The sequence below is a fragment of the Triturus cristatus genome, chromosome 12, assembly GCF_964204655.1.
Source record: "Triturus cristatus chromosome 12, aTriCri1.1, whole genome shotgun sequence".
Lineage (NCBI taxonomy): Eukaryota > Metazoa > Chordata > Amphibia > Caudata > Salamandridae > Triturus > Triturus cristatus.
The window spans coordinates 59,820,498-59,844,329 of record NC_140595.1 but is presented as its reverse complement, the minus strand read 5'-3'; the positions used below and the strand labels follow the sequence as shown (position 1 = coordinate 59,844,329).

Sequence of the window (23,832 nt, the reverse complement as noted above, 5' to 3'; positions counted from 1 at the left end):
CCCCTATAGGCAGGACGGTGATCGGAATGGGGAGGGGCAGGGGTAGGCCGCAGTACCTATATAAACTCAAGGGTGAGAAGTTGCGGTACCCGTAGGCTGAGGCTGATCTTGGGCAGAAGTGTCCTTTGGTTTTGGGTGGACCGCAGCAGAGGAGACCTCCTCCCCGGAGGTGCTTGGCAGGAGAAGGCGCCGCCCCCCGCAGCGGACAGGTGAGAGACAGCGCGGGGGCGACAGAGCCCAAGCGCCTAAAGCCGGGCCCTGCCAGAGGGCAGGGTGCCAGGCCGTCACCTATCCGTGCAAGCCGCTGCGAAGGAACCCCTGGCAAGGAAGAGCTTCTTTCCTCTTCCCTTTCCTTCCTCTCTTTCCCTCCACCCCCTCTCCTTCCGCTCTCCTCCACTGCCCCCTTCCCCAGGAGGTAACTGTTGTGTTTTTGGTGCCTCCCTGATGCCGTAGTGTGTGTGGTAGACGCTGTAATAGTGGCGTTGTTCGTGTAACACTGGTGCGTGCACGACTGTAGCACAGGTGCTGCTGTCGTGACAGCGGTGCTGATGTTGTCTGTAGCTGTCGTGCTGTCGTGTTTTAAACTGCTTCCCATTGGGTCATGGCTGCAACCGTTTGCAGTGCTGCTTGGCCCAGCCATGCTGTGCCTGTATCACCGTGACTGCTGACTGCCGCATGTGGAGGGGTCGAGGGTTACTGCTAAAAGAGGTCGCTGGTTGCAACAGAGGTAGTGCAGTGCTGTTATCGGTGAACTAGTAGTTCTGTTGGGTGTTACAGTGACCCTGTTGCTTGTCACAGTGCTTCTGGGAAGTGTTTTGATGTTGCCATTGTTTGTAAGGATGTTACGTTGGAACAGTTCCTTAGGCGAATTGCTGTTGGGTGTAGTGCTTGTATTATGGTTTGTACAAGTATTGATGTTATGTACACCGTACGTTATTTATGCTGGGTGTGCCGCTTGATTTGTTGTTTGTTATCTTACCATCATTGGTGCTCTTCGCTTTAACAGTTACGATGTTGATGTGAATGGTGGTCCCGTTTGGGTGTAACAGTGGTGTTGTGGAGTGCATTGCTTGTTACACCTGTTGGGCACACCGGTGCTGCTGTTTGTAACACTGGTGCAGTTTGTAACACTGGGATGTTGTTTGTAACACCGGGTTGTTGTTTGTAACAATGGCTCTGTTGATGTTCTGTAATGCCTCAGCAGTGCTAGCTGTACCAATAGTACTGTGCGTTGTAACAGTAGTGTCCTGGTTGTAAAAGTGCTCCGCTGGACACTCAGGACACCACTGTTTCGTGCTGGGTGTAACATTTTTGCTGTGGGTTGAAAAGGTGGTCGGCTGATTTAAAAGACTGTCCTGTTGTACTTTGTACTAGTGATATTGTTCTGCTGTTGGTTGCAGACGTGCTGTGGTTGATTGTAGCAGTGGTCCTGTGGGTTGTTGGTGTGCACACGGTGCTTTCAGCTGCCCCCGTGTGCTGCTGGTTCTTTCAAAGGTCCACTGATGCTTGCTGGTGTACACACTGTGCTTTCAGCTGCCCCCGGTGTGCTGCTGCTTGTTTCAAAGGGCCACCGATGCCTGTTGGTGTACACACTGTGCTTTCAGCTGCCCCCGGTGTGCTGCTGGTTCTTTCAAAGGTATACTGATGCTTGTTGTTGTACAAACGGTGCTTTCAGCTGCCCCCGGTGTGCTGTTGCTTGTTTCAAAGGTCCACTGATGCTTGCTGGTGTACACACGGTGCTTTCGGCTGCCCCCGGTGAGTTGCTGGTTGTTTCAAAGGGCCACTGATGCTTGTTGGTGTACACACGGTGCTTTCAGCTGCCCCCGTGTGCTGCTGGTTCTTTCAAAGGTCCACTGATGCTTGCTGGTGTACACACTGTGCTTTCAGCTGCCCCCGGTGTGCTGCTGCTTGTTTCAAAGGGCCACCGATGCTTGTTGGTGTACACACTGTGCTTTCAGCTGCCCCCGGTGTGCTGCTGGTTCTTTCAAAGGTACACTGATGCTTGTTGTTGTACAAACGGTGCTTTCAGCTGCCCCCGGTGTGCTGTTGCTTGTTTCAAAGGTCCACTGATGCTTGCTGGTGTACACACGGTGCTTTCGGCTGCCCCCGGTGAGTTGCTGGTTGTTTCAAAGGGCCACTGATGCTTGTTGGTGTACACACGGTGCTTTCAGCTGCCCCCGTGTGCTGCTGGTTGTTTCAAAGGTCCACTGATGCTTGTTGGTGTACACACGGTGCTTTCGGCTGCCCCCGGTGTGCTGCTGCTTGTTTCAAAGGGCCACCGATGCTTGTTGGTGTACACACTGTGCTTTCAGCTGCCCCCGGTGTGCTGCTGGTTCTTTCAAAGGTCCACTGATGCTTGTTGTTGTACAAACGGTGCTTTCAGCTGCCCCCGGTGTGCTGTTGCTTGTTTCAAAGTTCCACTGATGCTTGCTGGTGTACACACGGTGCTTTCGGCTGCCCCCGGTGTGCTGTTGCTTGTTTCAAAGGTCCACTGATGCTTGCTGGTGTACACACGGTGCTTTCGGCTGCCCCCGGTGTGCTGCTGCTTGTTTCAAAGGGCCACTGATGCTTGTTGGTGTACACACGGTGCTTTCAGCTGCCCCCGTGTGCTGCTGGTTGTTTCAAAGGTCCACTGATGCTTGTTGGTGTACACACGGTGCTTTCGGCTGCCCCCGGTGTGCTGCTGCTTGTTTCAAAGGGCCACCGATGCTTGTTGGTGTACAAACGGTGCTTTCAGCTGCCCCCGGTGTGCTGTTGCTTGTTTCAAAGGTCCACTGATGCTTGCTGGTGTACACACGGTGCTTTCGGCTGCCCCCGGTGTGCTGTTGCTTGTTTCAAAGGTCCACTGATGCTTGCTGGTGTACACACGGTGCTTTCGGCTGCCCCCGGTGTGCTGCTGCTTGTTTCAAAGGGCCACTGATGCTTGTTGGTGTACACACGGTGCTTTCGGGTGCCCCTGGTGTGCTGCTGGTTGTTTCAAAGGAATGCCAATGCTGATAAATCATTCCAAAGAGTCAGTACATCATGGAAGACATCATAAAACGACCACGATGAAACTGATTAGTAGTATTTATTTGAATTTATCTTCATTATATAGAATTTATGATTTTTCTTGTATAGAAATTATTTTAGAAACAAGAATGGAAAAAACGTGAACAGTTTTATATACATGAACATATAAAAGGATTTAGAAAAATAAGATTTTCAAAAGATTATTCTGCCTTTGGGGACAGACCTTAAACCAACTTTCATACACCGCTCCTCAATCAACCACACAAACATTCACACAAGACTGCCTAAGGTAACCTATTTTCACTTTTTAGAAGTTACCAGAAGGGGAAAATAACAAAACCTGGTGAGAATTGAACACAACTATTTGTAGGTGCAAATCTATAATCGTTCATCACGTTTTGTGAGCAATTTGAAAGCAGTTTTTTTGAAAGCTCCAACTGAATAAGTTAACGCCAGTGTCGCACTCCGATGGATTACCAGTGCTCCCGGCCGTGGTGTACACACGGTGCTTTCGGCTGCCCCCGGTGTGCTGCTGCTTGTTTCAAAGGGCCACTGATGCTTGTTGTTGTACACACGGTGCTTTCGGCTGCCCCCGGTGTGCTGCTGTTTGTTTCAAAGGTCCACTGATGCTTAGGTCATGGTCACAGGTGCGCCAGATGGGTCATCTCCGAACAAACCATTGGGGCTTATCTACAAGTCCCTTGCGCCGCAGGTACGCCACTTTTTCCTGTATTAAAAGTGACGCACGGGCGGCGCAGGGGGCTTGTAAATATGCCTCCTTGTTTTTAGAGTATTGTAATTATAAACTGCGCCCACTTCACTGCACCCGGTAACTTCCGTAGGCCAGAAAGGCGCATCCCCGCGGCCTGTTGCAGGAGGTCACACCTGGCGATGTACGGATGGCAAATACCAGGACATGCAGATTTTGGTAGAAAAACATTCAAATCTATATCTTAAACCCTTTTTGAAAGGCGAGACTCTTGATAGGCAATAATGATCGCACCTGATAAATACTGAGCCCTGGAAGCACATTTTATCGGACGCGATGAACATCGCCCCTCCCCCCCTCCTGGGCACACGCTGCACTTGCATTACAGTAGTAATCGCCGCACAGGAGTTAGCTCAGCCAAGACGGACGTTACCTTATGTTTGGTCCTTTTCACAGCACCGGCGTGCCCAGGGGGTACCAGTACCAAGAGAAGAAGGCGACGAGGCCACGCTGGATCAGTGGGTCACACTGCCGGAATGGAAGGCTGTAGGTCTCTTGTTTGCAAAACTGGTGGTGGCTGTCTCACACTTGCAGAATCTATCCCTACCATTCGTCTGACGGGTGCACCTTCACCTCATGCTGACATAATGGGTGGGTGATTGTGCCACACTGGCAGAATGGGGGTAGTTAAGTGTCACAATGTCAGAATGAGCGCACCTGTGTCACTCTGGCACTGTGGGTGGATCTGTGTGGTGCACTGCAGAGTGGGTGTACACTGTACCTGTGTGTCACATTAGCGTAGTGACTGCATATCCGTTCCACACTGGTATAGTGGGTGCACCTACGTGCCACATCGTCACGTTCAGTGGGTGTGTGTGTCACCCTGGTAGAACGGGTAGATCACTGTCACCGTAGCAGAAGTTTGATTTGGTCTGTCACTGTGACAGGAAGGTGCTTCAGTCTGTCACTGTGGCAGAAGGGTGCTTTGGTCTCACGCCGTGGCAGAAGGGTGCCTCTGTCTTTCGTCGTGGCAGAAGGGTGCCTCTGTCTGTCACCATGGCAGAAGGGTACTTCAGTCTGTCGCTGTGGCAGAAGGGTGCTTCGGTCTGTCGCCGAGGCAGTAGGATGCCTCGGTGTGTCGCCGTGGCAGAAGGTTGCCTCGGTCTGTCGCCGTGGCAGAAGGGTGCCTCTGTCTGTCGCCGTGGCAGAAGGGTACTTCGGTCTGTCGGTGTGGCAGAAGGGTCCTTCGGCCTGTCGCCATGGCAGAAGGGTGCTTCGGTCTCTCGCCGTGGCAGAAGGGTGCTTCGGTCTGATGCAGTGGCAGAAGGGTGCTTCGGTCTGTCACTCTTGCAGAAGGGTGCTTCGGGCTGACGCAGTGGCAGAAGGGTGCTTCGGTCTGTCACACTTGCAGAAGGGTGCTTTGGTCTGTCACTCTTGCAGAAGGGTGCTTCGGTCTGTCGCAGTGGCAGAAGGGTGCTTCGGGCTGACGCAGTGGCAGAAGGGTGCTTCGGTCTGTCACACTTGCAGAAGGGTGCTTTGGTCTGTCACTCTTGCAGAAGGGTGCTTCGGTCTGTCGCAGTGGCAGAAGGGTGCTTCGGTCTGTCACTTTTGCAGAAGGGTGCTTCGGTCTGTCACTTTTGCAGAAGGGTGCTTCGGTCTGTCGCTCTTGCAGAAGGGTGCTTCGGTCTGTCGCTCTTGCAGATGGGTGCTTCGGGCTGTCACTGTGGCAGAGGGGTGCTTCGGGCTGACGCAGTGGCAGAAGGGTGCTTCGGTCTGATGCAGTGGCAGAAGGGTGCTTCGGTCTGATGCAGTGGCAGAAGGGTGCTTTGGTCTGTCACTCTTGCAGAAGGGTGCTTCGGTCTGTCACTCTTGCAGAAGGGTGCTTTGGTCTGTCGCAGTGGCAGAAGGGTGCTTCGGTCTGATGCAGTGGCAGAAGGGTGCTTCGGTCTGATGCAGTGGCAGAATGGTGCTTTGGTCTGTCACTCTTGCAGAAGGGTGCTTTGGTCCTTCACTCTTGCAAAAGGGTGCTTCGGGCTGACGCAGTGGCAGAAGGGTGCTTCGGGCTGACGCAGTGGCAGAAGGGTGCTTCGGTCTGATGCAGTGGCAGAAGGGTGCTTTGGTCTGTCACTCTTGCAGAAGGGTGCTTTGGTCTGTCGCTCTTGCAGAAGGGTGCTTCGGTCTGTCGCAGTGGCAGAAGGGTGCTTCGGGCTGACGCAGTGGCAGAAGGGTGCTTCGGTCTGTCACTTTTGCAGAAAGGTGCTTCGGTCTGTCGCTCTTGCAGAAGGGTGCTTCGGTCTGTCGCTCTTGCAGATGGGTGCTTCGGTCTGTCACTGTGGCAGAGGGGTGCTTCGGGCTGACGCAGTGGCAGAAGGGTGCTTCGGTCTGATGCAGTGGCAGAAGGGTGCTTCGGTCTGATGCAGTGGAAGAAGGGTGCTTTGGTCTGTCACTCTTGCAGAAGGGTGCTTCGGTCTGTCACTCTTGCAGAAGGGTGCTTTGGTCTGTCGCAGTGGCAGAAGGGTGCTTCGGTCTGATGCAGTGGCAGAAGGGTGCTTTGGTCTGTCACTCTTGCAGAAGGGTGCTTCGGTCTGATGCAGTGGCAGGAGGGTGCTTCGGTCTGATGCAGTGGAAGAAGGGTGCTTTGGTCTGTCACTCTTGCAGAAGGGTGCTTCGGTCTGTCACTCTTGCAGAAGGGTGCTTTGGTCTGTCGCAGTGGCAGAAGGGTGCTTTGGTCTGATGCAGTGGCAGAAGGGTGCTTTGGTCTGTCACTCTTGCAGAAGGGTGCTTTGGTCCTTCACTCTTGCAAAAGGGTGCTTCGGGCTGACGCAGTGGCAGAAGGGTGCTTCGGGCTGACGCAGTGGCAGAAGGGTGCTTCGGTCTGATGCAGTGGCAGAAGGGTGCTTTGGTCTGTCACTCTTGCAGAAGGGTGCTTTGGTCTGTCGCTCTTGCAGAAGGGTGCTTCGGTCTGTCGCAGTGGCAGAAGGGTGCTTCGGTCTGTAGCAGTGGCAGAAGGGTGCTTTGGTCTGTCACTCTTGCAGAAGGGTGCTTCTGTCTGTCACTTTTGCAGAAGGGTGCTTCGGTCTGTCGCTCTTGCAGATGGGTGCTTCGGTCTGTCACTCTTGCAGACGGGTGCTTCGGGCTGACGCAGTGGCGCCCGAGGTTGGCCTGGGAGGCTCCCGGCGAGGTCCCAATGCACAGGGGTGCTCTCACTGGCCTGTCACTCTCTTGGTACAGGTTTGCTCTCTTGGTTGAACGATGTCCTTGTGACCATACAGATGTTCTGTCCCTACCGATAAGAGGTTGCTGGTATCACAGCTCCTCGGCCCCAAATACTGTAACGTGGCACAAGATGGCGCCTTTGAGCATATTATTAAAAAAGGTGAGGGATCCCCCACTCCTTTCCCTTTGAACGATAGAGGCAGACTGCCACTGTTTCATCGCTGTCCTACGCTCTCCCGTGCAGGGGAGATGTGATATTTAGCTCAGTGCGATAGCTCAGTCGGTTGCGATTGCGCTGCAGCGATCTGTGTTTACTAAGCAGGTCAGAGGATAGAATATTTAATGTCTATGCTTTATATGTTCAATGTGGGTAATAATGCGACCAGGGACTTAAGCGCCAAGAAGCAGTTTGCAGCGTGGTCTATTGCTATGCGGAGAGCATTGCTTCTGCAAAGACCTGATCCGAGGCAGAGTTAGAATGAGTGTTTTTTGCTTCTGTGTGTTCTAGTAAGGAGGGAGATCGTCTGTGGCCGTTCATCGGTTCCCTTGAAAAACCCAGGATGTACTACCTGGACAGCAATGGTTACCCGGTACCTGCAGGAGGCGCTGTGAGCCCGCTGTCGCTTTTCTACAGTTTGCAGCAGCAGACCCTGGATTCCTATCCGAGCATCCAAGCGTCGCCTCTGCACACCATCTCCCTGGTGGACCACCTGGCAGGTAGGATGGAGGTGAGGGAGGGGGCTGCCCGGAATGTGAGGGAGTGAGAGACAGCATTTATACCTCAGTATTAAGTTAATCTATTCTCTCTTACAAGCAGCACAATGAGAGGGTTAGACAAAGTGATACCACATGTCATTTGACCCCTAAGGACCACACAGATCCACGTCTCACCCTTTACCCCTTCATAGCCTCCTAATTGCTGCTGATCTCAGGGACATGGAAAAGGAGTGAGTGGGAAATGCAAGAAGACAATAATGTGTTCACAGCCGTTCCTGCCTTCTTGAGCTCTGAGAGCAGCAGGAGCTGCCAAGGGGTGCCAAGGATCAAGCAACATCGAGTCCCAGCGCCCCCAGGCTACTCTTAACTGGCATCCATGGCTGTGCTAAGAGGATGTGATTCCTTGCCTGTGATAGGATATCTTCACATGGTGCTACCCTTGGTGACCTGTCAGGGACTTCTGGTGTGCACGTCCTTGTGCTCCACAAGCGCATGGCCCACTCTTCTTTCCCTTCCTCTGTTGGCCCACTCTTCTTTCCCTTCCTCTGTTGGCCCACTCTTCTTTCCCTTCCTCTGTTGGCCCGCTCTTCTTTCTCTCCCTCTGTTGACCACTCTACTTTCCCTTCCTCTGTTGGCCCACTCTTCTTTCCCTTCCTCTGTTGGCCCACTCTTCTTTCCCTTCCTCTGTTGGCCCACTCTTCTTTCCCTTCCTCTGTTGGCCCGCTCTTCTTTCCCTCCCTCTGTTGACCACTCTTCTTTCCCTTTCTCTGTTGGCCCGCTCTTCTTGCTCTCCCTCTGTTGACCACTCTTTTTTCCCTTCCTCTGTTGGCCCGCTCTTCTTTCCCTTCTTCTGTTGGCCCGCTCTTCTTTCTCTCCCTCTGTTGACCACTCTTCTTTCCCTTCCTCTGTTGGCCCGCTCTTCTTTCCCTTCCTCTGTTGGCCCGCTCTTCTTTCTCTCCCACTGTTGGCCTGCTCTTCTTTCTCTCCCTCTGTTGACCACTCTTCTTTCCCTTCCTCTGTTGGCCCACTCTTCTTTCTCTTCCTCTGTTGACCACTCATCTTTCCCTTCCTCTGTTGACCACTCTCCTTTCCCTTCCTCTGTTGGCCCACTCTTCTTTCCCTTCCTCTGTTGACCACTCTTCTTTCCCTTCCTCTGTTGACCACTCTTCTTTCCCTTCTTCTGTTGGCCCGCTCTTCTTTCCCTTCCTCTGTTGACCACTCTTCTTTCCCTTCCTCTGTTGGCCCGCTCTTCTTTCTCTCCCTCTGTTGACCACTCTTCTTTCCCTTCCTCTGTTGGCCCGCTCTTCTTTCTCTCCCTCTGTTGACCACTCTTCTTTCCCTTCCTCTGTTGGCCCGCTCTTCTTTCTCTCCCTCTGTTGACCACTCTTCTTTCCCTTCCTCTGTTGGCCCACTCATCTTTCTCTTCCTCTGTTGGCCCGCTCTTCTTTCCCTCCCTTTGTTGGCCCACTCTTCTTTCCCTTCCTCTGTTGGCCCGCTCTTCTTTCTCTCCCTCTGTTGACCACTCTTCTTTCCCTTCCTCTGTTGGCCCGCTCTTCTTTCTCTCCCACTGTTGGCCTGCTCTTCTTTCTCTCCCTCTGTTGACCACTCTTCTTTCTCTCCCTCTGTTGACCACTCTTCTTTCCCTTCCTCTGTTGACCACTCTTCTTTCTCCTCCTCTGTTGACCACTCTTCTTTCCCTTCCTCTGTTGATCACTCTTCTTTCTCTTTTGACCACTCTTCTTTCCCTTCCTCTGTTGGCCACTCTTCTTTCCCTTCCTCTGTTGACCACTCTTCTTTCCCTTCCTCTGTTGGCCCACTCTTCTTTCCCTTCCTCTTTTGACCACTCTTCTTTCCCTTCCTCTGTTGACCACTCTTTTTTCCCTTCCTCTGTTGGCCCGCTATTCTTTCCCTTCCTCTGTTGACCACTCTTCTTTCCCTTCCTCTGTTGGCCGGCTCTTCTTTCTCTCCCTTTGTTGACCACTCTTCTTTCCCTTCCTCTGTTGGCCCGCTCTTCTTTCTCTCCCTCTCTTGACCGCTCTTCTTTCCCTTCCTCTGTTGGCCCGCTCTTCTTTCTCTCCCTCTGTTGACCACTCTTCTTTCCCTTCCTCTGTTGGCCCGCTCTTCTTTCTCTCCCTCTGTTGACCACTCTTCTTTCCCTTCCTCTGTTGGCCCGCTCTTCTTTCTCTCCCTCTGTTGACTACTCTTCTTTCCCTTTCTCTGTTGGCCCGCTCTTCTTTCTCTCCCACTGTTGGCCTGCTCTTCTTTCTCTCCCTCTGTTGACCCCTCTTCTTTCCCTTCCTCTGTTGACCACTCTTCTTTCCCTTCCTCTGTTGACCACTCTTCTTTCCCTTCCTCTGTTGACCACTCTTCTTTCTCCTCCTCTGTTGACCACTCTTCTTTCCCTTCCTCTGTTGATCACTCTTCTTTCTCTTTTGACCACTCTTCTTTCCCTTCCTCTGTTGGCCACTCTTCTTTCCCTTCCTCTGTTGGCCCACTCTTCTTTCCCTTCCTCCGTTGACCACTCTTCTTTCCCTTCCTCTGTTGGCCCACTCTTCTTTCCCTTCCTCTGTTGGCCCGCTCTTCTTTCCTTTCCTCTGTTGGCCCGCTCTTCTCTCTCTCCCTCTGTTGACCACTCTTCTTTCCCTTTCTCTGTTGGCCCGCTCTTCTTTCCCTTCCTCTGTTGGCCCGCTCTTCTTTCTCTCCCACTGTTGGCCTGCTCTTCTTTCTCTCCCTCTGTTGACCACTCTTCTTTCCCTTCCTCTGTTGGCCCACTCTTCTTTCTCTTCCTCTGTTGACCACTCTTCTTTCCCTTCCTCTGTTGGCCCACTCTTCTTTCCCTTCCTCTTTTGACCACTCTTCTTTCCCTTCCTCTGTTGACCACTCTTTTTTCCCTTCCTCTGTTGGCCCGCTCTTCTTTCCCTTCCTCTGTTGACCACTCTTCTTTCCCTTCCTCTGTTGGCCGGCTCTTCTTTCTCTCCCTTTGTTGACCACTCTTCTTTCCCTTCCTCTGTTGGCCCGCTCTTCTTTCTCTCCCTCTCTTGACCGCTCTTCTTTCCCTTCCTCTGTTGGCCCGCTCTTCTTTCTCTCCCTCTGTTGACCACTCTTCTTTCCCTTCCTCTGTTGGCCCGCTCTTCTTTCTCTCCCTCTGTTGACCACTCTTCTTTCCCTTCCTCTGTTGGCCCGCTCTTCTTTCTCTCCCTCTGTTGACTACTCTTCTTTCCCTTTCTCTGTTGGCCCGCTCTTCTTTCTCTCCCACTGTTGGCCTGCTCTTCTTTCTCTCCCTCTGTTGACCCCTCTTCTTTCCCTTCCTCTGTTGACCACTCTTCTTTCCCTTCCTCTGTTGACCACTCTTCTTTCCCTTCCTCTGTTGACCACTCTTCTTTCTCCTCCTCTGTTGACCACTCTTCTTTCCCTTCCTCTGTTGATCACTCTTCTTTCTCTTTTGACCACTCTTCTTTCCCTTCCTCTGTTGGCCACTCTTCTTTCCCTTCCTCTGTTGGCCCACTCTTCTTTCCCTTCCTCCGTTGACCACTCTTCTTTCCCTTCCTCTGTTGGCCCACTCTTCTTTCCCTTCCTCTGTTGGCCCGCTCTTCTTTCCTTTCCTCTGTTGGCCCGCTCTTCTCTCTCTCCCTCTGTTGACCACTCTTCTTTCCCTTTCTCTGTTGGCCCGCTCTTCTTTCCCTTCCTCTGTTGGCCCGCTCTTCTTTCTCTCCCACTGTTGGCCTGCTCTTCTTTCTCTCCCTCTGTTGACCACTCTTCTTTCCCTTCCTCTGTTGGCCCACTCTTCTTTCTCTTCCTCTGTTGACCACTCTTGTTTCCCTTCCTCTGTTGACCACTCTTCTTTCCCTTCCTCTGTTGGCCCACTCTTCTTTCCCTTCTTCTGTTGACCACTCTTCTTTCCCTTCCTCTGTTGACCACTCTTTTTTCCCTTCCTCTGTTGGCCCGCTCTTCTTTCCCTTCCTCTGTTGACCACTCTTCTTTCCCTTCCTCTGTTGGCCCGCTCTTCTTTCTCTCCCTTTGTTGACCGCTCTTCTTTCCCTTCCTCTGTTGGCCCGCTCTTCTTTCTCTCCCTCTGTTGACCGCTCTTCTTTCCCTTCCTCTGTTGGCCCGCTCTTCTTTCTCTCCCTCTGTTGACCACTCTACTTTCCCTTCCTCTGTTGGCCCGCTCTTCTTTCTCTCCCTCTGTTGACCACTCTTCTTTCCCTTCCTCTGTTGGCCCGCTCTTCTTTCTCTCCCTCTGTTGACTACTCTTCTTTCCCTTTCTCTGTTGGCCCGCTCTTCTTTCTCTCCCACTGTTGGCCTGCTCTTCTTTCTCTCCCTCTGTTGACCACTCTTCTTTCACTTCCTCTGTTGGCCCACTCTTCTTTCTCTTCCTCTGTTGACCACTCTTCTTTCCCTTCCTCTGTTGACCACTCTTCTTTCCCTTCCTCTGTTGGCCACTCTTCTTTCCCTTCCTCTGTTGGCCCACTCTTTTTTCCCTTCCTCCGTTGACCCACTCCTCTTTCCCTTCCTCTTTTGGCCCACTCTTCTTTCCCTTCCTCTGTTGGCCCACTCATCTTTCTCTTCCTCTGTTGGCCCACTCTTCTTTCCCTTCCTCTGTCTTCTTTCCCTTCCTCTGTTGGCACACTCTTCTTTCCCTGCCTCTGTTGGCCCGCTCTTCTTTCTCTCCTTCTGTTGACCACTCTTCTTTCCCTTCCTCTTTTGACCCGCTCTTCTTTCTCTCCCTCTGTTGACCACTCTTCTTTCCCTTCCTCTGTTGGCCCGGTCTTCTTTCTCTCCCTCTGTTGACCACTCTTCTTTCCCTTCCTCTGTTGGCCCGCTCTTCTTTCTCTCCCTCTGTTGACCACTCTCCTTTCACTTCCTCTGTTGGCCCACTCTTCTTTCTCTTCCTCTGTTGACCACTCTTCTTTCCCTTTCTCTGTTGGCCACTCTTCTTTCCCTTCCTCTGTTGGCCACTCTTCTTTCCCTTCCTCTGTTGGCCCACTCTTTTTTTCCCTTCCTCCGTTGACCTACTCTTCTTTCCCTTCCTCTGTTGGCCCACTCTTCTTTCCGTTCCTCTGTTGGCCCACTCTTCTTTCCCTTCCTCTGTTGACCACTCTTGTCTCCTGATTTGCTCGCTTGGTGTCTTTCATAGAAGTCCTGCTGGAGGCCCGGTATGGAAGCCATCCTAAACATCGGCGCAGCCGCACCGCCTTTACCGCCCCTCAGCTTGAAGCGCTGGAGAAGGCCTTTGAGAAGACACAGTACCCTGACGTGGCCATGAGAGAGCAGCTGGCCCTCTACGTCAACTTACCCGAAGCCAGAGTCCAGGTATTGGGGCTTATTTCTATAGATACTCTAGTGGGTCCAATGCCCAAGCTTATTTCAGACGTATATATGAAGCTGCTCCTGTTATTACCGGTGTCATGGAATGTATTCTGGGATGAGTACCAGTGATGGCACGTGACCATTAGAGTGGTGAGGTGTAATACTTACCCCAAATTCTTGCAAGCGAGAAAAGCAAACAAGCTGATTGTTTTAAGATGGGTTTGGAAAGTTCCCTCATTTGCCACTGGCTCTGAAAGGGCACTCTTTAAACGTTTAAATACTTTCATAGTTTGCCAAGAAAATGAAGCTTGAGGCTCCCTAAGAGTTGACCCTATTTTTTTCGAAATGGGCAGTGGGAGCATCCATATGTTAATCATCCCCGGACCAGCATTTTATCATGGGCGCCTCCCACATGCAAAGATTTAAAGACAATTTGCCAGTGGCAACGTGTTGCCATTGATGCTATCCTCATAACACGAGTCACCCATATGTCAAACATTACCACCAATATGTCAGGGCCAGCAATTTGTCATGGTTGCCTGTCCTCCCCCCCCCCCCCCCCCCCCCATGTGCCACAGTTTTCTTGCTGCCAAGAATTATCTCCATTATGCCAGCACCAGCATTTTGCAATAAGTGTCCTAAATGCCAAGAATTACCTATAGTGTACCAACGCCAGCATTTTGCCATTGGTGCCCTTTATGTCAAGAATTACCTCCCCTATTCCAGAGCAAGCATTTTTCAATGAGTTGCCCTTATGCCACAAATGTCTTACAAAATACGAGGAACAGCATTTTGCCTTGGCTGCTCGCTGTATGCCAGCACCAGCATTTTGCCATGCATGTCTCTGTAAACCAGCAATCACCACTGTGTACCAAAGCCAGCAGCAGATTCGCTAGCATAACACACACTCACACACTCACCGACTCTTGTTCATTTATATTCAGTCAATCACTTACCCTCATTCTCACTCACTCGTATACTCCCTACCTCTAACGTCCTTGGACTCCTGCAAACTCATTTTCACTCATGAATTCTCACTCACTCTGTCACGCTCACTCACTTGCACTAACCTTTAATCTAACAGTCTCACTCTCACTCAAGCTGACTCACACGTTCTCACTCAGTTACACACTCAGTCTCACTGTCATTTATTATCAGTTCCCCCGTTGCTCACTTTCACTCACACATACACACACAGTCACAAACACTCATACATATAGAACACCTGCTCACATAAGCGTACCCATGCACACACACTATTACCTGTATTTATTCATGCATTTGACCATTTTTTTAATTACCTGCAGTTGCTTGCACCTGTCTGCTTTTGCTCCTCAGCTGCCAGTGCTTATAGAGCATATTAGTCGCTACCTTGCTGACATGTAAAATATATATATATATATATTATATAAATCCTGCTCTTCCAAGGATGAAAGCAGGCACCGGCAACCAGGAATCTGTAAAGGTATTTATTTTAGGCAGAAATGAGCGTTGGGCGTTTCGGTGGACAGAGCCACAGCATTCACAGGCACCTCCATGCATCTGTGCCAGTCATCAGGTAAATCACATAGTGCGCCCGCCATTTTCAGTCCCTTAAATACCACTCGATGCTACATGGCTAAGAGTGGCCACAGAAGACATACTAGGCATAAAGCAGCTACAGACAGTGAAGAAATCTTGATTTACATGAAATGTAAGCACATAGTACAGTTAATTTGACTAGTTTTTGTGTAGCATATTGGATAAACAAACACTCAGAAAGCAATATTATCTGTGACAAAATAATATACATTGCAGAGTGTTCTAATTGATCTAAGGAAATCCATACAGATACAATCTAAGACACACTCTGTCTGAATCAAGAATTAAAGAGAACACAATATATGGCATAACACAAGCATTGGTCACATGAGGTATTCATGTTATTGGGCATGTTACCATTGCTGCGGGTTAATGTTATAATCCAACTAATTGAATCAAGGTTGACAGATTTGCAAAAACTGTGGTTTGTTAAGCACTAGGGCAATGAATTCCCAAAAGAAAAATGTATATGTGTGTCATTTCCAATTGGGCGTTTACAAACCACATGACTAATCATATGCGTTACTGAATAGCTGTTGGGAGTTGTGTTGTGGACAAATATATATATATATATATATATATATATATATATATATATATATATATATATATATATATATATATATATATATATATATATATATATTTTCAAATTTCCACAGCGAGGACTCGTTGTTGGCGGCATTTGGCGCTCTTGGCGGTGCGAGAATTGTGGAGACGGCAGAGTCAGCCGTTGTAAAATTCAATCAAGGCTCCTGGTTCAGGAAAAAATCCACACGCACTCCCTGGTATGGTGCAGTTCCAAATCAATTTAATAACATCCCAAGCATGGCAAGCAGGTTTACAAAACCCAACGCGTTTCAGTCAGCTTTGACCTTGTTCACGGGTAACAGTGATTTTTCACTCTTCTGTTTTTATACTAGTCACATGATGTTACATTTCGCTTAGCCTTATGGTCCTTGTAGTCCATTTTGTCCTGTTGTTTTAGGACATCATATTTTCTCGCGTAAGTGAAGATACGTCCTTCCGCGTAATCTTCCTTGTCTCTTTGAAATTTGCTCTGTTTGCGCAATTGTACGGCTTCTTCATGTTTTTCAATTTGATGTTCAAGATCTTGTTTAAATTTGAGCAATTCCGCGTTTAGTTCCACTTTGTCCAGCTCTATTTCCAGTTCCTTCAGCTGTTTTGTAGTGTTTGGAGCAAGGTACAAGTTGATTAACAAAGAGTAGTCAATATGACGATTGGATTACTAAAATGTTTAATTGATACATGCACCCATAATTTGATTGGTATTATTGATGACATAAACTTGTTTAAAATATATGAATTGACACCTGATAAAATGGTTAATAATAATCCCACTATGGTCGCTGGACTACAAGGACCATAAGGCTAAGCGAAATGTAACATCATGTGACTAGTATAAAAACAGAAGAGTGAAAAATCACTGTTACCCGTGAACAAGGTCAAAGCTGACTGAAACGCGTTGGGTTTTGTAAACCTGCTTGCCATGCTTGGGATGTTATTAAATTGATTTGGAACTGCACCATACCAGGGAGTGCGTGTGGATTTTTTCCTGACCAGGAGCCTTGATTGAATATATATATATATATATATATATATATATATATATATATATATATATATATATATATATATATATATATATATATATATATATATATATATTCCACAAACACAGGTGCCTGCAATGAAGGAAGCCTCGCAAGAAGGTAAGTTTTCAGCCACATTTATTCAAGGAGGAAAGCAGCGTGGAGGAAATACAGCTTACAGCAACATGAAGTCCTGCCTGACGCGTTTCGTGCATGTAGCACTTCCTCAAAGGCACCGGACTGTGAAGGAAATGGCAAGACGATTTTCGGCACCACTTTTCAATAGTTGAAGTCCCGCCCAGGTGGGCGTGGCCACCCCTGTGGCCTGATGGTATTTGTGGTGCCGGTCTTTCTACATTGAGCTGTCTTGACATTTCATCACTATTGTTCAAATATCACCCCAGTGGGCTGTGTAGCAGCAATCACTATCACGCTGTTTGGATTGTTCCCCCAAAAACCGGCATCTTCTCCCAAGGGCAAAGGCGTCGATTGGCGTCTCTGCTGGAGGGCTGAGAACAGCCCCGGGGCTTCACTTCGCGGCTCAGGCAAGCAGCAAAATATATCTATATATATTGCAGCAAAGAACTATCCGAACCTCCACAGAGGCAAACAGATCCTGATAGCGATGGCAGGTAGAATTTTATTGTCTTACTTCGTGACGCATTTTGAGCACAGCCATGCCCTTGTTCACACACTAAGAGCCATTCCGCCAAAACCTTTTTAAACTGCTGGGTGTGCACCTTCCCGTGTCACATGGGGAAGAGGTGTGGCGTCGCAGCCAGGGCGACTGACTCCGGAATCTGGGGATCACGGTTCGATCCCTGGCGCCGGCGGCAGGTCAGCCCAGCACCATGTGACTCTGGGCAGTAGCTTGCTTAATCTTCCCGACGGCCCCCAGCGCCTAGAGACCCTTACGGGTGAATGTTCGCGCTTTACAAATGTGGATTATTATTATTATTATTACATGACCATAGACATGGAAGAAACCTTCCTCAAAGTTGTAACATTATATAAATGCAGGAAATATTCTTATTAACATATAAGCAGGCAAATGTAAACATATTGTTGTATAGATACTGAAAATCTGATAAAATTACATATCATAAACGAATGGAAAAATATATCGGGTTAAAAACGACACCTGAAATTTGTCATTAAAAAGATACATTTGTAAATATATATCTCTGTTTTGTACAAGATATAAATATGCTAATATTCTATTGACTAAAATATGTATGAATTGAATTTAAAAAAATATACATATTATGGTAAACACAGTGTGCACAAACTTATGTCACTGTTGTTCCAATTAGTCATAAAGCATATTGGTGTAACGCTGCAAAAAACCCTTTAAATTCCATTCTAGATAGACATTATTTGAGATGTTGCGCCACTATCTAAATACATAAACTTAGGAAAGTGTTATATCAGCCTAAATGCTGTTTTTTATATCTTGCCTCTTAGTTTCAAACAAGACGACTTTCCTGTGTTGTCAAATGAGTCGACTGCCTAGCTTGTAAATATATCTTGCTCTGCCGTATAGATTGAATGTGCAAATGTTCAAAGTGCTATGGTGCTGAACAAATTGCCGTCCATGTCTATATGTATATATCAGTGGCGTTTCCTTCGCTAAGGCGGAGTAGCGTCTCCACTCTGCCTTGCGGCAGTGTAATAAAGTAAAAAATAAAATGATAATAACTTGAGGTAATTATCATTTTATATTGTCCCTGCTGCGGCAGCTTTGCGGGCAGGGCTGCTCTGCTGACAGAGCAGGGGAGAAGTTGTTTGCACTCCCTAAGTGTGCAAGAATGTCTGTCAGCCATCTAGGGCTGGCCAAACATTCATGCGCACTTGGCATGTTCCCCACCCAGGCTGCATTACAGCTTGGGTGAAGAACATGCCCAGGCTTCCATTCCCTGGCTGAGCACCACCATGGCCCTCAGACCAATCACAATGCTGCATTGCAGCATTGTGATTGGCTCAGGGGAGCTCTGCCTGGGTACCTTCTGTTCTTGGAACACCGGCCGGTAGAGAAGACGAAGGAGGAGGTAAGGTTTTTTTCATTTTTTTAATATACTACATAGCAACGATCTCACCAAGGGAGCTAAGATTCAACTCAAGCTACGGAGAAGCATCAAACAGCTCATCCCTGACAATGATTGTAAAGAAGTGGTGGAGGTACAAATACTGTGACAAGTAGTCTGTGGGATCTCTCTACTAGCGGGGATGCCTAAATGACATATGAATCATTTCAAAGCAGCGCACCACGTAGCCATAGACCCGAAGAAAAGACCATATATCTGCCCTACTGATCTCACTGAATGGGCCCCTCATAGACGCAAGGGGTGTCTTCTAACTGACATGCATTACTCACAAAGAACTTCACATGGTCACGCCAAACTACCTTAGTTGTAAAATGCAGATTTCAGGAGGATCATGACTATTGAGGCGGTCAGAAACCACACTATTTGAAACTCCAGCTACGAGGAAGACTGACCGTCTGAAAAGCCCGATACAGTCATTCTCAGGAAGCGCACCAAGAATCTGGAACTCTATTCCCCTGAATGTCAAGGCAATTCACAATTCCCTCCAATGATCAGTACAAAAAAAGAGCTGAAAATCCTCGTATTCAATTGCTGCTGCCAGCGAGGTCAGTTATACATGAGAGAAATGATCTCTTTCTGTCTTCTCCCACTGTCCACATTCCAAGTCAACCTGCCACTCTTGACCACTACCACTGAATATATAATCATGACGTCTGCAGATTTGCAAGAGTAGCTTCCAAATGCGAGTGGTTGGCACCATATGCGTCTAATAACCACAAGACGCCAAGGCTGACAATCATATACTAGGGACACTGATCAGAAGCCAGAGGTTATCATCAGTTGTCATGCGTACTCGCAATATGCCTGAGGTGGATTGCAGATATCAGTAAAGCCTGCAAGAAGCTACATATGATGGTTAAACGTGAATGGTGACCCCCATCAGGCCACAATTGCCACCATTATGGCTGCCACACCCATTATTATCGCACACTCATACAAGACACACATATCTTTAAACGTACACTCTCACACATGCACTACTTTCAATATGAGGATCAGTCTGGTCACCAGCATGAGTTATACATGCCCATGCACACGTGTGTGTAGACTCGGTGGAGTGGAAATATGTCTGGTCAGTTCTGCAACGACTTGGGAGTTGGGCGGGGGTTCCTTAAATGGGTCCAACTGCTGTGTAAAAACCCAGTAGCCCAGATTCTGCTTCAAGGAATGGTGTCAGAGCAGTTTGCACTGGTTTAGGGCATTGAATGCAGGCATACCATAACACACACACACCCTTCACATATGCACATTACACACACATATCTGTTCTCTCTCTTTCAAGTCTCACAGCTCATTTCCCTATAAATGCTCAGATGGAAGGCTGGATTTCACACCTTGAGGTCCATGGTGAGGCTGTGGTTTCAACAATCTAGGCAGTGCAATGGCACAGAATCTGCAAACTACTGAGTGCCTCCAAAAGCAGGCAGCAGGGAAATGTGCCACCACTGCTGATTCTGCCAATGCTGAGGCCACCTCTGCTCATGCCCTTTCTGTATTCCGTACCGACAGGGAGGCCGGAACCTCCCTTTGGAGCTGGCACCTGATTCCGGGTGGAACAGACACCACCAGTTCCTACCCAAAAGGTTGCTGCCGGCTTTGGGGCTCTGTAAATAAGGCGCACCAAGCACAGGCAAATTCCCAGCCATGGCATCGTTTTTTCCACCTACCCTTCGTTTCAAAATAGCCACTTTGTATATATTTGCTGCCCCATTCTCAAGTGTTCTGTTATGCAACTGGCATGTGTTATGCTACTGGCATTTGTTTAAACCGTGCTACCATTACTATGGCATCAATGCACCTTTTCATCCTGTGCTTCCTTTCATGTGGATCTGGGGATGCCACCCCTCGAAGGTGTCTGCTTTTGTTTGGTGCTTTGTGTATGTCAGCATCTTATGAGTTAAAATGGGTTCGCCAAATGGCTTTCAGGTTTTTTTTCCTTGGATGAAATCTTTGCTTTTATGCCTGGCTGGGAAAGTGTTTTCCATAAATGAATCACAATCCAGATGGGTAATTATGATGTAATGCTGTGCGCATGAGGGTGTATTATTTTTATGCTGATGTTACCTGAGTGGCTGTAGGGTGTGTGTTGGCTTTGTGTATCGTAGTGCTACTTAAGATGTCATGCACACTGGGTGAACTGAGGGCAGGTCATAGGGTGAGGCTCCAGGTGTGGCACTAGTTTACCTGAGTGCTGTCCAAAGAGTTGAGGACTCGCCTATCCCGCCTGGAGCAGGAACTGCGAGACTTGGAGACTCAATACTTCACGTCAAACCACCCACAGATACTGGTGCAGTTGCGCTGTAACCTCACATAGAACCAAGAAGAGGCGGAGAGGGAAACACACTACCTCCATAAGGAGGCCACTGGGCGAAGATACTGGGAGGGAGACAGGGCTGGGAAAACTCTTGCATCCCTGATTGAGAACCAAAATAGTTCTTACATCACTGATCCTCCTCGACGAAGAGGGACATCTCTGCCACTCCAACGAGGATATCACACATGAGATGCAGTCATACTATGCTGCGCTGTATAGTTCCACCCTCACTGCCCCCCAGATGAGGTGGCAAAGCACTTTGATCCTATCCAACTACAGTCCCTGGGTGAGGCTCACAAACAATGTCTACATGCGCAATTTGGCGAGGGGGATATGGTCCATGCAATCCAGGGCATGCCTCGTGGCAAGGCTCCGGGTCGGGTCAGGATGACTACACCACCCTGTTTTATAAAGAATATGAAAAAATAGGTCTTCACGTTGTCTTCTTCTCTAGTGCTCATGCGGCATAAGAATTTTAACAAAGTACCCTTACCCTTGAGATTAGAATGATTGTTGAGAAGCTGCACAATACCAACAAAATGAGGTAACAACCACTACAGTAAAATATAAAACAGCCAAAGTATCATGAATTCGCACAATATCCTATAAGAATAAACCCAAAGAATTGCTTGAATTAAAAAATGATATTTCATTAATTACATCCATTTGAATACGAGGGGCACTATGGAGATGGGGGCAGGGGCAAAAAAGTATGACCAGCCTCAGAGACTGACAGATTAAGAGGTTGCGCCTTTCAAACCAATGGTATAGCAAGTTGGGTCCAATCATAATTGCTCATCAGACGAGACTGCACAGCTTGTTGCATGCAGCTCCCTGATTGGGTGGGATTGTATGTCAAAATAGCACGGAAAAACGATTTTAGTGCAAAAATAGTAATGCTTAAATATCAAGATTCAAAATACCATCTACATGCCTTGAAGATACGTATCGCCATAATACATATATATGAAGTTAAATAGAGTAAACAAAAGCTTACCAAAATATGCTTACCGTTCCAATATTTTTCTTCAAGATATTTATGCCTCGATCATTTGTTTTTGCGTTAATGTTTTTCAATATTCTGGGGGCACATCATAGAGCAATTGATTCAAAATGACTGCCTCGTTTGAAAGGCCGCCCTTTCTGAAGTTAATCCTGGCTGCACACACTACACAGAGCAATATTTCAACTAGGCGTAACATGCACGTTATTTTAGTTCCTACCTTAGGATGGACTTTAAGCTTCTGCTTTAGCTGCTTCACTTTAGGTGCAACTGTCTGGGAAGTAGTGCACATTCCAGAAGTCAAACTCGCATATTAAGACCCCTATCCGCGACGTATCGTATATTTCAAATAAAATAAACCTGCTGGAATCAAGGGCTGCTAGGTCCTCGGAGGTAGCATTGGCACAGGCTAGCTTGTTTTCTTTCTTTGAGTGTGCAATGAAAGCTTGCGATTAAGTAAGAAAATGCAAAGGCCATGTCCATTTACAGCCGGCAACTGGTTAGCTGTTACATTTCTGATGACACTGGCCACAATGGAATTCACTGGCTGGACAGGATATTTCTGCTAATTTTCATAAAGACCTGCCATGATGTGAATGTAACTATTGACTTGTATGAATTCACTAACATATCTCTCTACACCATATCAAAAATTCATCCATAATCTATCCGATTCTTCATTCAGGATTCACGTGTCTTTCCTCGTGGACGGTACCTTAAATGGTGTTAGACATTTCTTTGCAAAACATACCAATATTCAGAGGAGTTTGCCATCTGCCGTCCATTGTTTCCCTCTTTAATTGACATTGTCCCACACTGGTGACTCTCCTCTGTGTCCTCATGGTACTGTCTTCTGCTAAACACTTGTTTCCTCATTGGGCATCTTCTGTTGACCTGTGTCTTCTAATTAGATGTTGCCCCAACAGCCCCTCATTTGTCACGTTATTGGTTTTCTCTCACTTGGTTGTATTCTGATTGGCCATTGCCTTTAGTGCTCCATTGATTACCTTTGCACTGGACATGGTCTTTTGCGATCAGTGGGCATTTTGTTGAGCTACCACTTGTTTGTCTTCCCACTTAGCAGAGCCTTTAGCTTCTCATTGTTGTTGTCACATTCAGCATTGCCTTCGGTTGTTCTTTGCTTGTCTGGCCACTTAATTCACCTTCGACAATTCATTGTTTTGCTTCTCATCGGTCATTTCTTTCTTTGCCCCTTGTTAGCCTGCTCAATACACAGTGCCTTTTGCTCTTGTATGGTTTCCAATGGACATTGCCTTCTACCGTTCATGTTTGCCCTCTGAATACACTTTTCTTTTGGTGGGAAAGTGTTTGCCTCTTCATAGTACATTGCTTTTGGCCGTTTCTTGTTTGTTTTCTTTTTAGACATTGCCTTTGACCACTCCTTGTTTGGCTTCTCTTTAAATTTTGCCTTAGGTTCGCAATTTGTTTAGCCCACTGCCTTCCGCTGTTCTTAATTCGACATTGCCTTTAGCTTCCCCCTATGTAGCTGCCTCTCGAAGTGATGCTGGACGTTGCTTCTGCTTATCCTTGTTTTAGCACTGGACCTTGTATTTGGTTGTCCGTCGTTGGTCCTCTCAATGGGCTTTATTCTGTGTTGTCTCTTACTAGTGTTCCCCAGCCACCTTTTGCTTTTTCTCAATCTGATCTTTATAACTATTTGCCCTGTGTGCTGAGTGATTACTTAACCTGGGAAGACCACTGCCTACCTTTCTTTCTTGTATCCCTTTTTCCTGTTTTAGTTCCTTTCCTTATTTTCTTATCATTGAACATTTGAAATGTTGCTAAAGCATATTTAAATCTGTGTTGTTGTTTCTTTTCTTAGGTCTGGTTTAAAAATCGTCGCGCCAAGTTCCGCAAGGGTCAGCTCTGTGAGGGAAATAAGAAGCCAAAGGTGGGCGATTCCTGTCCACTGGCAGCAGAAGCCACAGCCGGCAAAGAAAAGGCATCCAAACCAGCGAGTGAAAGCGTACAACGTGCAACAGATTCACCTGTGAGTGGGGACTTCTGTGAAACCTCAAAGAAAGACCTCTGTTTGTTTCCCGCCACATCCCCTATGAAGTCTCAGAGGGTGCATCTGTGGGCCGGAACCCCTGAACGCCAGCCCATGCCAGGGCCTAGGGAAGACCTAGGGCTGATCTCTGGCCCGCTAGCAGATATTCGGAGGCTGAGTTACTTTCCTCCGTTGCCCTTGCTGCCATACTCCTGGCTATAGGTTGACGCGGGGAGGTTGGTCT

General features: G+C 48.2%; 1 protein-coding gene across 1 annotated transcript; it reads left to right on the top strand.

Annotated features, from left to right (window-relative positions):
• The first annotated feature begins 78 nt into the window (after nt 1-78).
• LOC146772464 (diencephalon/mesencephalon homeobox protein 1-like) lies at nt 79-23,832 on the top strand. The gene is made up of 4 exons (XM_085638253.1): nt 79-209; nt 7,446-7,654; nt 12,789-12,964; nt 23,421-23,832. The coding sequence occupies exons 2-4, from the start codon at nt 7,498-7,500 to the stop codon at nt 23,808-23,810; spliced, it is 723 nt and encodes a 240-aa protein (XP_085494379.1). The 5' UTR covers nt 79-209; nt 7,446-7,497; the 3' UTR covers nt 23,811-23,832.